Raw genomic sequence first — 17,978 nt, forward strand, 5'->3', positions numbered from 1 at the left:
GCTGTCTTGCTTCGAATTCAATGATTGGACACTTGTGGTATAATCCAAAGGGGTGTCAGGTTCTATGTGCCATATACATTGTCATTTCGTCAGGTTGTCTCTTTAATTTGATAATATATTATTCGATATGGATTTATAGGGACATTTTCATGCATTTGTAGAAGGTCAAATCATTTGAATGTATGCATTTAATATGTCTAGCTAAGTGACCACCCCTATCGCCTGGACGAGTATATTTTGGTCCTCAGCAACGAAGTAGTACCCTGATTCAATTAATACGCGAGATCAAAGGTTACATAAAATCTGATTTGTTTAAAATTTACATTATTTGTAAATATTCCATAATATTATTATTTCTTTTATTTCTAAATAGCATCTTTCACCAAAGTAGGAGAGGGATGAAAGCTGAACTGTTACAATGAATATGGAACTATTTAGGTGGGAGTAACTTCCGGGAGGAAGTTGTTTCATGGCAGAATGTTTAGACATGGCTGACAGCATCAAAGTGATTGACGAAGATTATGTTAGGAGGATTCATAGTAGAAATCCTTCTGGACACATCCACAAAGGTATATGACTTATCAAGTGAAAATCATTTCCAAGCATTTTATTGAGGTTTTTGCCCCTTTTCCCCAGAAACAGCCGTGAGCCACGTGCCTTGAATCAGCCTGTCCACAGTCATGTTTACATCCTACAGTCTACTTTTATATTTGGCTATTACAGTATAACCCCCGTTTTCTATGTTATTTTTGAATATTGATTTTTATGTTATGAAGAGACGAGTTAGGGCCCCAATTTTATTTTATGGATGGCGTCAGTAGCCATACCTATGCCTTCCTAGTTCTTTACTATGATCCATGTTATCCTTACAGTGCTACCTCCCACACTTTACATAGACAAAATCACCCAACAGATTATAAAAGCTGTATGCATACTCATGAATACAACATCTGACAACTGGAGATGGTCCTCACCACTGTGTATCATATCGATTAAGGAAGTGGGGTTCCGGACCAGTGTGCTAAATGTCATCACAATCTCTCGTCTATGTCCATTGACTAAAGTCATGACTCGTAATCTTAGTAAGTGTCCATCACCTTTTGACCCTTTCCATTCTGTTCCGTAACGTCGTAGTCATGGCTAAGTAAATTTGAACTAAGTTCAACAATGTGGATGTAGCTCAGTCGGTTGGCTGTCGGGCTAACAATCTGAAGGTTGTGTGTTCGAGTCCGACTGATTCTCCAAAACACTGTTTGCCTGTCTTTGAGACATTTCACCTACAACAGATTGTCCTGAGTAAAAGTTATAGAACTGTATACTAAAGTTTCTCCATCAAGGGTTCCCCTGTCAAGATATCTTCAACAAAGATGTACAGTAATTGAATTCCTTACTTGTTTTAAAAAAATTGGATTTGTTTTGTAAGGATGTATTGTTATGATATTTACATGCAATTGCACTCCCATATTTCTTTTTCTTTTAAGAAACAAGTTCTGATCTGCTACATGAATAACTCTTTTACTAGGTCATGGCGTCGTTGCAGCAAATGCCTCTATTCCAACAAGGTTCCAGACAATCGTCACAGACAACTCTGACAAGAAGGGGTTCCTCAGCAGGGCCAAAAGATTCCAGTCTGATTCCAATATTGTAAGTTCAGTTAACAAGATCTCTACTTGTTACTACTTATCCATGTAGTTCAATATCTGTGTGTGTCTCTAAGAAAATCAATCTCCGGCTAAACCCTGTCAATAATCACCAGTGACTTTAAGGGATGGTGTAAATCCGGCTGGGGTCCATGCAGGTAGCAAAGGTTCCGTAATTCCCAAAGTCCCCAGTATGGTGGCCAAACTTTGGTTGCTGGTGATATATGACCCACTTCGAATAGTTAGATTTTATGGTTACATACTAGTTATAAATCTCTATCTGTGATAATCTGGTGCTTTTACTGTCCTTTGTCGACATGTTTTATTCTAAATTTATGTATTATTAATGTATAGCTTCTCATCACAATATGGCTGAAATATTGCCAATGTGACGTTAAATATTTACACACTCAATTACTCTAAGAAAATTACTTCTTGAGTCATTGCTTTGTAATGTGTGTACTGGTCAAAATCAGAATATTTACATCTTGCTAGGAAACGGTCAATAACTATCATGTACATTTGGTTAGGACATCAAACATACAGTTTACAATCTCATTTGATAATTTTTATGGCCAACATTAAAGAGTTTGAGAAATCTATAAACATTACCTGATGACTGACCTTAACCAGTTAACAGAACTATGTTACTCTCATTTTTTAATTGAAACAATATTATCGGTTATCTTAAAAATAATGCCAACAAATATTTGTCATATTTGAAGAAATGCTGCTAGAGAGCAGAAACTAATTCCTAGTTGCTATTGTTGTTTTGAAATTGTTTTTAGACAAGCAAAAATCATCTAAGATGCTCTTCAAATGTTAGCACTTTTCAAGGCAGTATTTATCAAAGCTTAGTGTGGACAGACAGCCAAGTCAGTAAAGACCTCATTTCCTACTTTCCTTGCACCTTAATATAACTGAAATACAGTCCCAAGTAGCATTAATCCAAACAAACTCCCTCATTCAAAACTTAGATCAAACCCTATGTTCTAACAAGTAGTGCTAAGACACAAGGGTGGCCCAGTTATCTAAGGCACTGAAGTATCCGTGCAGAGTTGATTGTCCTGATTATGTTTCTAGGTTTTTCAGGAGTACAACATGCATGTGGGTTTCACCGAAGTGGTAAATATCTTAAATTTGCATCACATCAAGCTGACATGTTATGCTATTACTGAAGTACTGTTCAAAGCAGCATTAAACCAAATTCACACACTTTGTGATACATTTCTTCTCATGGATTTTTGTATTTTTTCCAGACTGAAGCCCCTGGGCCAGGAAGTTATGTACAGCACAATAAAGTTGATAATATGAGTACATCCTTCTCTAAGAAAGGAACAGGAGGATTTGCTTCTAAGGTAGGCAGTTGTGTAAACTCTACTGTAAATTGGGGTGGGGTGGGGTGGTTTTTTTTGGCAGATATTGATAAAATAATGAAGACTCATTCAGGTGTTTTCAAGATGGCTGTAGCTCCCTGACCGTATGAAATGCTTTATCTAAATAGAAGTGATCAAATTCAAGATGCACACAATGGGCTGATAAGCAATGGGGGTGCTTTGTAAAGATAATCCCGATGATTTTCTATAGTACTTGCAGGGTAATCTGGGTCTATCCTCGGGTGTCTCAGGTTATAATTTTGGGGTCTTAGGTTAAACACTTGATGCCTTCATGCAGCCACATGTGGCACACTAGACTTCAAAGAATGTTAATGATGTCATAACATTGCACATTCTCAGAAGGTCTGCACTACTATGGACATGATATAAGGTGAAACATGATTTAGTGATTGGGTGAGGAAGACATACTTCTGATTGTTTTTTAAATTTTTCTTTTCATTTTTTAGGAACAATAGTTGATTATAATGATTATGCACTTATCTTTGGTCATTTTCATGGAACAATTGATAGTGTTGTTATGTTTTTTTGTCCGAATGTTTTCAGTCAAAGCGAGGTATAAAGTATCACCTATCCAGTGCACCTGGGCCAGGGATATATGCTTTACAGAGTACACTAGTCACCAAGAAAGACTTCAACAAAGCTCCCACCTCAAGTGTTTTCCATAAGCCAATAGCTCAGAGGACAAGCAAGCTGAATGGTGTTCCTGCTCCAAACTCTTATAACGTATGTACACAGGGTTGTGTGTTTCATTTTGAAATGCTTAATGATGAAGTATGCTCCCTGTTCTGATGCCTGTGTCAGGTGCCTATTTCTGATGACTGATATGAAACTGTAGTCTATCATACAGACCCTGAAACAAATATATCCAATACAGCCCAGACAGCCTAGTCTAGATTACTGCATCTGAAAATTAAGATAGTGAAACTAATAAACTGTGAGTCTCAGTTTCTTTATGTGTCTGATAATTTAGACAGGGTGGTAGGGTAGCCTAGTGGTGAAAGAATTTGCATGTCATGCTAAAGACTCCAGCTTGATTTCTCACCCAGGTACAATGCATGAAGCCTGTTTCGGATGTTTTCCCACAGTGATATTGTTGGAATACAGCGGGGCACTCAGATTTGTCTGTGTAATGCAGAGCTCCAAATAACCTTTTGAGCAATTAGTTTTTACTCTATTATTTGGGTTATTATATATAACTATATAACTGTTCTAAATATATAGGCTTGACTCAGAAAGTAAATTAACTCAAAATTTTGCTTCGGAAATTAGCTCCGTTGTATGCATGCTGAAAAAGCTTCATTGGGTATTTACGCGAACTGTTTTTATACATTTGAGTTTTTAATTCAATGCATGCTTTTCTGTACGCAAGATAATTGAAAGTAATTGGGTTTTGAATATTTTTGGGGAGTATTTTAAGCAAATACGCAGCATATGCTAATGTAAATTTAACCCATTCTTTTGTCATGCTTGTATTACATATAAAAAGTATATATTTTTACATTTCATTCTTCATATAAAGATATTGTTCAGCTATATTGTGATGAATGATTATTGGTGATGACTGAAACCAGTTACCCAGTAACAATACCATGATCTAATTGTAAGTGTCCAAATCAATTGTGAAGAAATTTATTCCGTAATTCACAGAATCGATACATGATTAGATACAAACAATCATCAATTATATGACATCACAAGCTTTTTGAAGAAATGTGTTGTTTCAAAGTTTAAAATAAGAAAACATTATTTGTAAACCTGTTATGATGGTGATAACTAATAACTAAAGTATAACTAATGATTATTCAAGCCCAAAACCCATGAAGTCAACTGATTCTCAACTGTAGGATATTCTGTTGTTGCAGGTGTTGAAATACAAACCAGGGAAGGTCAACAATGTTAGTGCTGACTCAGCATTCAAGTCGCAGTCCAAGAGAGATATGTTGAACACCAAGGAGGCAGCATCATTGCCTGCACCATGTGAGTTATCTTACTTTATATTAGCGTATTCCAGTTTGTGTCTCTGTCAGGTTGCTAATATATCGGAAATTAACTGAAGTTTCATTCATAAAGAATGTATAATAAGACCATGACAAACTTTACATGCTAATGAGACAAATGGTGCATCTCGCGTCATGGATCTGTGATGCGTTCATGAGCATCGGTTCACTCAACATACCAGTATGTTCATGGGTGGATCGAACCAATGTAATATCACTTAAATATGAATAAGTCTTCATGTATTAACCAACATGTATGGTATTCACGTTTCTTTTGACAGTGAATATATGTAAAGGATCTGTTAGTGTAGAAAGGGTTATAGGATATTACACAAGCTTCAAATAAATGTAGAAATATGGTCGAAATGCTGTCCAGGTGCAGTGTGACAGATATCAGTAATGACCGAAGATTTGAATGTTATATTGTGTGTGACCATGTTGACCTTCCATACAGGGCAGTACCAAGTAAAGGATGACCTGCTTCACGGATCTGTGAAGGCTCCGGTGTCAAGTTTCCGCTCCAGGACTCGAAGACAGATGCAAGCAGATCCTCAAGCTGTAAGCTGATGTTTATTTCGTCCAGATTAAGTTGGTGTTTTGCGGGTCATTCTCAGAAAAAATAACCAAGGAGAGGCAGCGAAAAAATCAAATCCATGGTTTCAAAGGTTTAGTCTTTGGTGCAGTGTTTTGAATAAATTAAACATGGTTGACAGACTAGGATCTCATCGGAGCAATATCCCCCAGTTATGATAATAAGTGTGGTTTTTGAATGATGGATTATATCTGACAGGGCCCTGTTCCACAAGGCAGTCTTAGCGCCACGATGGTTGTAAACCAATGTTAAAGTATGGGAGTTACGATCACCTTTGCACTAAGAATGCTTTGTGGAATGGGGCCATTGTCTCTCCTCTTTACATTTTTCGCAGTGGCAAGGTGTCAGGTATATATCAAACTCTTGACTTATGCTAAATATTTATTGTGTGACAATGTATTTTACAGGTTTATTTTTTATTGCCTTGAATATTAAAACAGTGTTTGCAACATGAATTGTCAATCAGATAGAAGACATGAATGATTACTTTTGACTTCCATGGAATAACAGACAGGCATCTATTTGGAACACTGCTCTCATTCTATATTTTCTTAATCCATGACTGTTTACCCAATACCATTTTTTCAAGATGCTAGAATTGCTTAGAAAGGTTAAAAGTTGAATTATCTATTGACAGGTTCCTGGACCAGGCACATATTTCTCATCAGGAGACAGAGAACAAGTCAATAAGCAACTATTTCCGTAAGTTATATGTCTGGTTGTAAGTGAAAGGGAAATATTTGGATTATCTCCCCTTGACCATGTCTGACGTGATACTCATACACAGAATCAGAAGTCAAGTCATTACTGTATTTTTATACTCGGATCATATTTCAAATAAATGTTCTTAGATTTTGAATGTATTAAAGCAGTAACTAATCAAAATTAATTTGATTTTCATAATTGACAAAAAATGTCTATAGAGAGACTTTTATATGCAAATAATCTTAATTTTTGCAGGAAGAAGCATTATTTGTGTATCTCAGCCCCAGCAATGCCCCTCCCCCCTGCCCCACCCTCCCCTGGGCCTGGTAGCTATGAGATGGTGGACTACGAGGGGCCCTCCAAGCACTATATGTCTAGTGCAGCATTTGTGTCAGCATCCAATAGGTGGACAGGAGATGCGACCATGTTAACTGTGGATTTGCCAGGACCAGGTAATACAGACTCAGTATTGTTCATTTCGTGTCTAACAATTTTTGTAGTCGCTAATGAAGACGGTGAAAGCTTTCAATTTGGTACATTTAATAAAATATGTTCCTCGCTAACATTAGATTTTCAGTGGTGAAAATTTGTGATGATTTGAGGACATGAAAGTTGTTGAAACTTTAAGAATTCATAAGTATTAGCTATAGAATGGATCATATCACTGAGTTATATTTTAGTAAGTCCAGAGAATTAATTATATTTTTTCATACCGTTTGACAGTTTTATGCCTATTTTTCCATTGTTTTGTTTGTATGTGAAATGGACAGAAGTAAAGTTAAAAGGCTTTTGATTTCCAAAATTAATTTACTCATTTTTTTATGAGCTTGTAGTTCAATCTCCAAAACGTTTGATGTGATGGGCTGGTTTCTTTTATACACAAACAAGTTCAGGTGCAAATAGGGTCAGTTCGAAGGGAGACAACTCTTCCAGTATTGTTACTATGTTTGTAATCGTTTGGGAAATTTGAACTTCCATTAGCATTTTGTGTGTTCACTACTTGATTACTTTCTTTTACCCTTGCAGCTCACTATCGGCCACTGACAGTCGGAAAACAGTCATTCATTTACAATTCAGCAGGAAAGTGGATATAGGATTCATGCATTTAATTGGTTGAATCTTACTTATCTACAAGTTTGTTCACCCTCAAATCCGTCCAGTATTAAAATCATTCTATTTTTAAGATGAATCAATAGGCTTAAGAGGAGGAATGCCACTTTGGTGGACATTGTACCTTTTATGAAGATGCATTGTGATAGTAGCCTTTAACTATCTTTCACAAATTCCAGTAATATTCACAGGCAAAATGACAAATACTTTTGTCCTTGGTAACAATTTCAGTGTTAACATTATTTATATTCTCTGATCATATATGTCATTCGATTTTAGGAATTATTGCCACAAATTATTTTGTTACTGCCACAAAGTTTAGTGTTATTTTGAGAGTAACACTCTACATTCTTTTCCCTAAGTTTCTTGATTGTGAACTCTTATCATCAGAATGTTATTGTCAGTTTTTTCATAAATTCATGAAAACAAAAGGGATGTGTATAATTGTGTTGATGCAAATGTTTTTGCTCCTTCCAAGATAGCTTTCCAAAGAATCTGGATTTGTATTAACACTTCCGAAACCAGCATTGTTTTGTGTCAATTTGACAAATTATTCATATATTTTTAGCATTGAACCTTTTAATGTGGATGTACATAATAGTGAATATATTACAGAATTGTTATATCTACATGTTTATATATTTATTATTTTCTATCCTTTCTAGGCTAACTGTGATACTGTTATAGTTGTTGTGGTGTATATATTTTTACATCAACTTTCATACATACAAGTTCCTGAACACTCAGTCTCTTTGTCTTGCTATTAATGCCTTACATTTATATTGGAACAAGTTGGAACAATGTAACACTATAGGCGATAACCTACTCTCTAACACTTTTTTTATTTGATTGTCACATTTGACTTTTACAGAGCCTGTAAGGCCATTCAAATATATATACTGAACACAAAATTTATAGGTTTAAAAATTCATTGGATTATCCTGAAATTCAATAAGTTCAGTTTCTTGAAAAATCAGGATTCTGCCCATCTGAATCTTACCCATTAGGTACCACTTGCAATAAGTGTCTGCTTGAACATGACTAATGTCAGTGACATAAATGGAGTGTTAAACCGTATGGAGTTCATTCCTATGATATTAATTCAGAGAATTTGAATACAGTAGAAATTAAGTCTTTGAAAGGCATTTAGAAGTGATACACATAAGGAAGAGAATTTATGGATGTCAACTTCTTTATTATGAGGAACATAATGTTTCAGAGTATATACTTATTCCCTTATCAGGTGTTGAAGATGAAGAAGTAAGCATATACTCCGAAATGTTGTGTTCCTCATAATAAAGAAGTTGACATCCATAAATTCTCTTCCTTAGTAGAAATGATGTTACAATTTTTATGTTTACATAATATTGTAGTGAAAATATGATTATCAAAAGGCAAATGTCAGTTGTTGAGTTAAAATACAATCCCTTGGATATATCACCATATCAGAACTCTAAGAATTTTGTGTTGTTTATGAAGACAATAAATTTTGATTAATATGAATTCTGAAAGTGTCTCTTTATTTGCGTTAGAAATGAATATTACAGTTATAAAGTTATTTTGCACAATATACTCCTCAAAACAAGTTATAGAACTCACAATTGGAAGGATGTGTGTCGTCATACCAACCAGCCATGACAGCTCAACTGTAGTCTATGAAAGAATTGGATCTTCTAAGCATTTTTTAGTAGTATAATAAGACCAGTACGTTTAGTTCATCTACAATTTGGTGTATAGTTCTCGTACTAACCCAGTTTTGAAAAAAATGGAGAGTGAATATTGTTTGAGAATCCTTTTCACAGCTGAACGAGCAAAATCTTCAATGCTATTGTAATATGATTTACAAACTAAACGGACAATGATGTTGAATTACACCAGTTAATTTATAATATATTTAGGCTAGGTCTTTACCTTCTATAACTTATTTCATGAATTTTTTAAGAAACCTAAATCAATACTGACAATTTTTTTTAATTATATTCGAACATCTCACCTAATAATATTCCATGCAGTTTACGAACAGTTTACATAATTTCTGGGTGTTCCAGTGTGCTTTGTGTTTGAATAATCCTTGACACTATATTTCGTTAGTAGTAATTCAAGTGTCTGTTGGTGGCACTTTCGCGACCCTACCTAATCCTTAACTTTACCTTGATTGCATAATCTTCCAGACTCAAATTAAACTGGTCATTAAGAAGACAATATGGCTGCTCCATGTTGTAAGGCAGCCGTCATGCTGTGTCAATAGCATCGATTGTTGTTGCCACGTGTTAATTGCGCTTGACGTGGTGGTGTCAGTTGGCATATAGACTTGAAATTGTCCTCGCGAGATAATACCTACGTTTTAATGCTCTCAGTCCCTCGTAAAATAATTTATTTAATCTTTAGAGACAGCATATATGACATCATTTATATTTTGCTTTTTGCTTTTGTTAGGTATGTGATAAATGAACCATAATTGTCAGTTTCGGTTTGATCTATTTCTACATGTGCTTGTTACGATGTCAAGACAAGATTTTTGCGTCAAGTTGGGGCAATCATGTCTTTTGTGTGTAATATCACGACCCTTTGGTGATATTACTAGAAAGGACGTAAGCAATTAGCGTAACCGCCTTAAACCCGATAGCAGGTGTGATGTGCCGTGGTGAGCAGACGACAATCTGTTCATTTCTGTTTCGAAGATAGTTTACAGGTCTGTCACATAGTTGTTTGGGGATATTCACATGGAAAAAAAAGAACTCCCCCATTTTATCTATGCTGAACTTACACGTATTTTAAAAATGTTTACTTATGGTATTTAACTCAACTGTAAATGTCAAATATACTACCGATGACTGCTGGCATATCATTGCAAGAAAACTATCTGTTATTGCAGAGCCACACGTATGGACTCATATCATATAACGCAGAGATGCCTCTGAAAGGAAATTAGCAATCATGTCACAAGATAACCAATTTCAGTTTCTGTATTTGTGTGTGGATATGTATTAATGTAGCCACGCTACAGATATATCAGATATATCTACATATAATGTTTATTATAAACATGTTAAAGAAGATTGAGGATATACACGAATGTGTCTTGGCCAATAGCCTGTTGGTTAAAGCGTTCGTTCGTCACACTGAAGGCCCAGGTTCGATTTCCCACATGGGTACAATGATTGAATCCCATTTCTGATATTTGTAAAAGCAATGTAAAACCATACTCACTCACTCACTAAGTTACTGACCCGTGAAGATCCGGGGTAGAATAGGTCTTCAGGAACCCTTTCTTGCTGTAAAAGGCTTCTGTTTGTCGTAAGAGGCGACTAACGGGATCGGGTGGTCAGACTCGCTGACTTGGTTGATGCATGTCATCGCATGTCAATTGTGTGGATCGATGCTCATGTCAATCACTGGATTGTCTGACCCAGACTCGATTATTTACAGACCGCCGTCTTATAGCTGGAATATTGCTGAGTGCGGCGTTTTAAACAAACAAACAAACACAAAGGGTTGTTTGAGGTTTTACGCCACTTTTAAAAATATTGCAGCAATATCACGGGGGGTGGTAGCAATTGTGGGTTCCGAGGTTGTATCCATGTAGGAATCGGCCCTGGAGTTTCCTTGTGATTAGCTCACTCCTTTACCACAAGGCTATCAGACCCCAAGGAACTCATTAAGGGGGTCATAAGCGTATGTAAGTTATTGGTTCATGTACAGATATATGTAACATAACACAATATATTTATGAACCATCTGCATGACGAGCAGGACACAGCTAACAAAGCGGTCAAATAAAGCGCTGCAAGACGCTGTGCACAGTTGCGTTCCTCAGCCGCGTCAGGGTCCGCAGATCATTGGTGTCGAATACCTTGTTTACCATCAGGAATGCGTCATAGAAGCTAACGTTCCTCGCACTTTTCGTCCATTAGTTTAATGAATACACAAGTTGTAGAAGTTGTATGATATAGCAATAATCATCAATAGCATTTTACAATCTCATTACAATCAGATCTTAGTGTGCGCTACCGCTACAAAATGTTTAGCGAGAACTAAGATATTACTTAATGAGATTGAACATTTCAGTCATTATCACAGTGTCCTTGGATCCCAGATCCACTTTTTTTAAACGAGTGCACAAGCACGGGTATGGTGCTGATGAACCAAGAACCGTTATCGTACGAATTTGCATACGAGCGGATCCTGCATGAAAATGAACGCAGTGCTGTTGGCCTACATTCTTATCCCAATGGGACCCGTGGCCCGTGTGACTTCTTCTACAGAGTGGCCAATAGTGTAACCCACGCTCTATACGTACACTATTGTTTCCTCTTTTACTCAGCAATAATGAGTTTTTAACGACTAAAACGTCTTTCAAAACGCAACTGATAATTAATTCAAGACAAATATAGCTCTACAAAAATGTTTGACATGTGTTTGAAGTTTTCATTGGAGTAAAAAGCAAACATTAATACACGTCCTATCCCCTGGCACTGATCACAGTTTTAATTGAGCCATTTTGAAGACGATGACAGTTTGAAAGTACAGTTCAGTGATTGTCAAAGTTAAACGGTGTCATCAATGCACCTCTAACACAATCAGAGCTCCACAACAATCAAACGCATTCCTAAACTGAAAAAAAGCTTCGGTGTCAGGACTTTGCCGTTCGAACGCTTTTGTAGAAATACAGCCCACCTCAGCGAAACCCCAACTCTAGAATTTTGAATAGTTTTTGTGACAGTGGTGTTAACAAAAGGAGCAGATTCGAGACAGACTTTACGCCTTCGCGTGGGGCCCAAACCTACAAGAAGTCGTCTGATGCTTTCGGTTTATGAAACAAGAACCGAGCATGCGTAAAACGATCTTTCATTTTCACCTAACGCCTGTTTGTCACGAAATAATATGATACATCGATCATAATCCCGTTGATTGATTCTAACCTATCAGTGGTAGTAATTGTAACTCCCTTAATCCAAACGCCATTTTATATAGCTCAATAACTATATAGATTTCTTTTGTACCGAATGGTTTTCGCCATCTAATCTTGAAAATGTATACGTAACGCTGCCTGCGCATTTTTGATGTGCCCCATTGCTTAATACACACTTGATGAAATGTATTTATTGCTTAATTCCAATTCACAATGCATCGGAGTCGATAACGTATTCACGAGGCATCACGATTAATTCACATCACACACCCTTTGTCGGAACTCTTCAAGAAAGCATAAAAGAAAATGTAATGAATTTACGGGAAAGAGTAAGGTTTCCCCAACTTCAATGGTTACTGGTTGTGCTAGCAACAATTAAGCTGATGGTACAGGCACTTGTAGTATGTGGAAGGTACGGGTGGTCATGTCACACGTCGCAATTCGTTGTGCACAGTTTCTTCCCTTTGTCGTGTGAGGATCTGATGATCTTGTTTTGAATACAAGATTGGTACTATTGTGATCCCCTGTGGGGGGGGGGGGGGGGGGGGGGGGGGTACATAGAAGGGACATAACTCTTAATGGTGGCGCTAGTCGGAAAATCCTGCCGAGTTCAGCAAGGGTGGAAATTTGGGTTTTAAAGTCAGTTAACTCCCTTGCATGCACCAGGATGAAGTCATTATGGCTACTGCACGGCCATTATCATTTATAGATTATAGTTTTGTGTTCGAAAGGACGAGGTTCACGCGTTTACTTGTGACATTTAAGCTAACTTATACAAGACGGTGTTCAAGGGTACAGCCATTAATGTTATATGCAACAGACAAGATATAATAATGTGGTAAAGTTTAATATTGCGTCCAAAAATATTGCACTTATATACCGTGTGAGTGTGTGTGTGCGTGCGTGCGTGCGTGCGTGGGTGCTTGTAGTAGTCCGGACTAATGCAGGCTTTATAGCGCTAGCCCACTGAGATACCATGCCGCAGTTTAACATGGATACCCCACTCAGACACAGCATCCTGACTCCGCGCAGACCAGTCTTTGTCTTTGCCATTTACTGCCAAACACTGGACAATGAAAGCAACAATACCCCATTTTAACGTCTTTTGGTATGACGTGGTGGAAGATTAAACCCACGACCCTCCGCTCTCCGGGCGGGCCCTCTTTCCACTTATATAACCACGGAGGCTGTCTGCTTGTTATATAGCTCAATGGTGGACGTAAAACAAGTATAACATCTAGGATTGATTGTCACAACCTCGCATGTTGTGGGTGAGTTTGGTTTAACGTCACAATAATTCGGCGATATCACGGCGTGTCAGCTTAATGTGGGAGGAGAGCCCTTAGTGATGAGTGAGTGAGTTTGATTTTACGCCGCTTTTAGCAATATTCCAGCAATATCACGGCGGGGTACACCATAAATGGGCTTCACACATTGTACCCATGTCGGGAATCGAACCCGGGTCTTCGGCGTGATGAGCGAACGCTTTAACCACCTGGCTTCCCGACCGCCCCTCTAAGTGATGAAGGTCTTAGACCTTTACAACTTTGGTAAAAGCAACGAGCAAGGAAGGGTATGGTGCTGACAAACCTTGAAACAATCAGGCCATTCAGATTCAAACCCATGATCATAGATTTCTGTCACACACCAAAGGGAGGTAACGTTGCCCAAGAGATGTATATCGAATCGGAAGAATATGTTGTTTCACTAAGAATGCCTTTTGTTACACAAATAATATCTACACTGGTTAACGTAGAAAATGACACAGTTTATGATTTGTTTCTCTGCCGAAATCATCCATCTCGTTGTCAATATCACCATTTCTGGTATTCGCCGCCTTGATATTACTGGAATACTGTTAAAAGCGGGGTAAAACCTAACTCACTCACTCACTGGATATATGTTCTACAGATAAAGTTTTCTTTCACCTTATCAATCAAACTATGAAACAAATATCACATTGTACCAGTCATTTCTCCAACATGGAATAACGTTGCTGTTATCTCTACATTGACTAATGTACCAACACTGGAATACTCAAACCTGAGTACCAGTCACCAACCCTAGTTCTAACCAAACAGCGCACCAATATTAAAGTCCCATACCACGTGACAATAGACGGGCTATGTATATTGACTCGACAACAGAAAGCAGTATGTGAATCGTGTGTTAGCCTCGAGTGGTGGTGTGTTTAGGCAGAGATTATCAGTTCATCAAGCTGTACTGGTCAACTGCGGAGCAGACAACACTTCAGTGAAAACGCAGACCACACTCTCATTTTCACTGGATCTTTTTCAAATGAAGCATTATTTGAAGGAAAATGTTATTTCCGAAAGTGACATTATCACTCAAGTGAATTAAGCCTTCTCGCAACTTTGTGTACACTCCGACGTTGGTACTAAACGCATAAACCGAGGGACGAACTTTGTGCAAAGGTTAATCCACTGATCGCTGAAATAACCAGATTGGGCTTGTATGAAAGGAGTCGTACAAAAGGTACAACGATTACCAGGTAATCCAATGTGATAGACTGGTATTGCTGACTCGGGCGTGAGCGCAGCCTATACCTCCAGCGACGACTGTTTCCGCAGGCGTTGTTTATAAGAACTATGCTTAATTAAGCCTAGGCATTGCTGTGCATTTGCTACCAATATGAAATTTTCTTCCGAAGAAAGTCACTCCCCATTTTCCAGCAAATCGGGATCCGCTATGGATGGAAAAAGACCTAAGATCCTTGTAAATAACTTTATGACCGACAATTCTCCAGGCAGGCAAAGAACAAAGTCAGTCTTGTTCAGTGCGGATGAACAAAATGACAACTTGCTAGACAAGTATATTGATAACAGTGCGGCCTCTCAATGTCCAGTAGACAACAACAGACGCCGTTCTAAAGGAACTGTTTCTAATGGTTCCCGATCAACGTATAGAAAAGGTTCCGATTCCGTGTCCTCGGAGAAAAAAGACAACTTCAGGTCCTCAACTCCGAAGTCCTTGTCTTCAAGTCGAAATAGCGTGTCCTCCTCGCGACGAATTTCTGTGAAATCAGAAGACCCGAAGAGCTCTTCACGTGCTTCGGTACAAAGATCAGAAAGCATGTCGTCTGATTCAACAGAGGAGAGCAATTCTCTCAATCTTTCGACAAATTCCAATAGTATTGCGTCTGCCTGGGAGGTATTCGGGGATCACGTGAAAAACGTGCACGAAACCTCGGACTATGTGTGCCGGAAGTCGCGAGTTTCCTTTCAAGCAAGTGACACTTTTCAGAAGACAATGAAGGACCTTTTTGGTATGCCAGTATACGGGATGGAACCAGAGGTTCCTAAATTCAAATCGAAGGTAGGTAACTTGGGAAGCGTCGCATCTAGACTCATTGCTACTACTCGGAGAAGGCGAAAGGCCACAAGCGAGGAAGAGAAGCGGCTCGCTTTGGAAGCTGCCAAACCCAGCAAGACTGTTGTAGAAAACGCCAGGAGAGGTTGGAGAATAATCAGAAGACACGTCAATGAAACTATTGCGGAGAAGAAGGGGAGTAGTGCTGCATTCAACTGGTCAATGTTGACACAGACTGTACGAGGGCTTACCGACATGCAGCGAGCGCGCATTGATCTGTACAAAAGATACGGTATCATCCCAACCGTGCAACCAGATGGGACTACCGCTCATGTGAACACAATGCTCAGTGAAAGAGCTCGTGCTGCGTCTGCTAATAGTTCTACCCCCAGTACGACTCCCCCCATCCGTCCCAAGGCCAAGAATTTAGTTTCGAAGCAGGCGACACATTCAAGAAGGATTGAAAACCACTTGCGGAGACCCAGGGTTTCTTGAGAGTACCCTACGGTAAATCTTAAGAATACTGGTGTGAGATTTGGCTAAAGGACAAATGGGGGTATTAAATGATCGAAAAATTGTTCAATCATGAGATCGGATTGAAGTGTATTCAATTGAGCATCATTCATTACTCCCTTTGTTCATCGCGTTACAACATGAATATGTTTTATTGAACTGTGTCGGAATCCGTGCCGGAACCTTGACGGTGGGGATGACTGGAAGATTAATTCTCAATCCATAGAATTGTGGATGTGTGTGCATGAACCTAACGATGAATTAGTTGATCGTGCCATTCTCAAGAGATCAGGTTTATGCTTGCTGGACACAAGTATTGTCTGAAACACCCGTGAATTACACCTGTTTCACACGATAACCGTTGATAACAAAGTCCAAGAACTAGCGCTTACGAGGCGGATTTTCAAATAAAGGAGGGAGGGTACCCAAGTCTTGAAGTGAACAAAAACATTTGCCAGGTTGACACCTGAATCCGTCAGTGGATTTGTCTGGTCCTGTAGCCCTCGCATCAAACTAACTTTCGTATTTTGATTCTCTTGTTCCCCTTAAACAAGAAATGATGTGAAGGGCTATGGATCTGGTGTGTTGGTCGACACGCATCAGGTGTTCCTTCTCGGAGTGAAGCTACTATAGGACACTTCCCCAGCTATCGTACATCTCCTCCACAGTCCAGTGTGGAGGTCAGTGACGTGATGGGGCAAGGAACGTCGTCGGCTCCGGTCATAACGAGATCCACGGATCTTCAAAATAAGTTCGTTTTACTTCAAATATGTCGTGTATTTCTACTCCCCGGGATAATTATTTGGTCGTTTCAAACGACGTTTCGTTATATCCGATTCGTTACATCAGGAGATGGCGGTGTCGAGATTAAATTGTTCTGGAACTAACGGTACTTCTCCGGGACACACGCGCAGGGTGTGTGTCATTTGAATACAAGCAGATGCCATTGCGATCAAACACAACCGTGGTCTCAAATACATACTGTATTACAACTATACCTCTAACATAACCTTCTATTTCGATAACTAACACATTCGGATAGCTGGAAAAGAGATGCCTCTGTCGATCATCAAGTACTATAATGTGTTTTGCAACCGGGAGGACATTGCTGTTACATGTGCTGATATTGTGACTTATCATCTACTAAATGCTCAGCTAATACACAAACGTGAGTCTACATCACCTTTTATAACAATAAATAAAATGTCTTAAATGTTTATACGTGTAATCCTCTTTTACAAGTACTTGTTTAACCTATGGAGTGTTCTTAAGCGCATGTACATGCTCGATATGTTATGGAAAGTAATCGGGATAAAAACACACTGATACGAACTTCCAGAAATAAAAATAGTCATTGTGTTATGTCTGCGAGGGACACATAGTAACGTTGAAAGCATGAGTCTAACTCGCATCCAGTTTATGGAATACCCAACGATTGTAACATCTATCTATTTTCACGATTGAACACCTGGATTTTCGAATTAACGCAGGGACTTGATTAAACAACGGGTTTGTTTGTTTTTTATGTACAAAACTTTCCCCATTATTATCTTTGCGATTAAACACCGAGGTTAAAGAGTGTTTGAACAAAATATTCGGCAGGGAGTTTAATCGAGAGAAATACGGAAGTTGAAACCTTATTTGGAGTTGCTTTGTTGTTTGTACACGTGTTCCACATCGAACGATTTCAGGTATCGTTTTGGAAAGGATGTTGTGACAAAAGTAAAACGGTCAGGAGGATTATTTTATCCTGAAATATTTTTTACATGTTCAATTCCACTT

General features: G+C 38.4%; 2 protein-coding genes across 2 annotated transcripts; both read left to right on the forward strand.

Annotated features, from left to right (window-relative positions):
• The first annotated feature begins 466 nt into the window (after positions 1 to 466).
• Positions 467 to 8,700, forward strand: LOC139479801 (O(6)-methylguanine-induced apoptosis 2-like). Its single transcript, XM_071262680.1, has 9 exons — positions 467 to 569; positions 1,523 to 1,644; positions 2,900 to 2,998; positions 3,581 to 3,760; positions 4,900 to 5,014; positions 5,489 to 5,592; positions 6,264 to 6,328; positions 6,587 to 6,783; positions 7,358 to 8,700. The coding sequence occupies exons 1-9, from the start codon at positions 470 to 472 to the stop codon at positions 7,423 to 7,425; spliced, it is 1,050 nt and encodes a 349-aa protein (XP_071118781.1). The 5' UTR covers positions 467 to 469; the 3' UTR covers positions 7,426 to 8,700.
• Positions 8,701 to 14,546: 5,846 nt separating this feature from the next.
• Positions 14,547 to 16,178, forward strand: LOC139480240 (micronuclear linker histone polyprotein-like). The gene has a single exon (XM_071263279.1). The coding sequence runs from the start codon at positions 15,006 to 15,008 to the stop codon at positions 16,176 to 16,178; it is 1,173 nt and encodes a 390-aa protein (XP_071119380.1). The 5' UTR covers positions 14,547 to 15,005.
• Positions 16,179 to 17,978: the final 1,800 nt, after the last annotated feature.

Source organism: Haliotis cracherodii, unplaced genomic scaffold, assembly GCF_022045235.1.
Source record: "Haliotis cracherodii isolate W230 unplaced genomic scaffold, xgHalCrac1.p SCAF_4, whole genome shotgun sequence".
Lineage (NCBI taxonomy): Eukaryota > Metazoa > Mollusca > Gastropoda > Lepetellida > Haliotidae > Haliotis > Haliotis cracherodii.

Bases quoted from the DNA above. Each gene is read 5' to 3' on its own strand.
- LOC139479801 (XM_071262680.1), top strand. From the start codon at position 470: ATGGCAGAATGTTTAGACATGGCTGACAGCATCAAAGTGATTGACGAA. The intron at 3,761-4,899 runs GTATGTACACAG...CTGTTGTTGCAG, and splicing joins CTGCTCCAAACTCTTATAAC to GTGTTGAAATACAAACCAGG. The intron at 5,593-6,263 runs GTAAGCTGATGT...ATCTATTGACAG, and splicing joins TGCAAGCAGATCCTCAAGCT to GTTCCTGGACCAGGCACATA.
- LOC139480240 (XM_071263279.1), top strand. From the start codon at position 15,006: ATGAAATTTTCTTCCGAAGAAAGTCACTCCCCATTTTCCAGCAAATCG.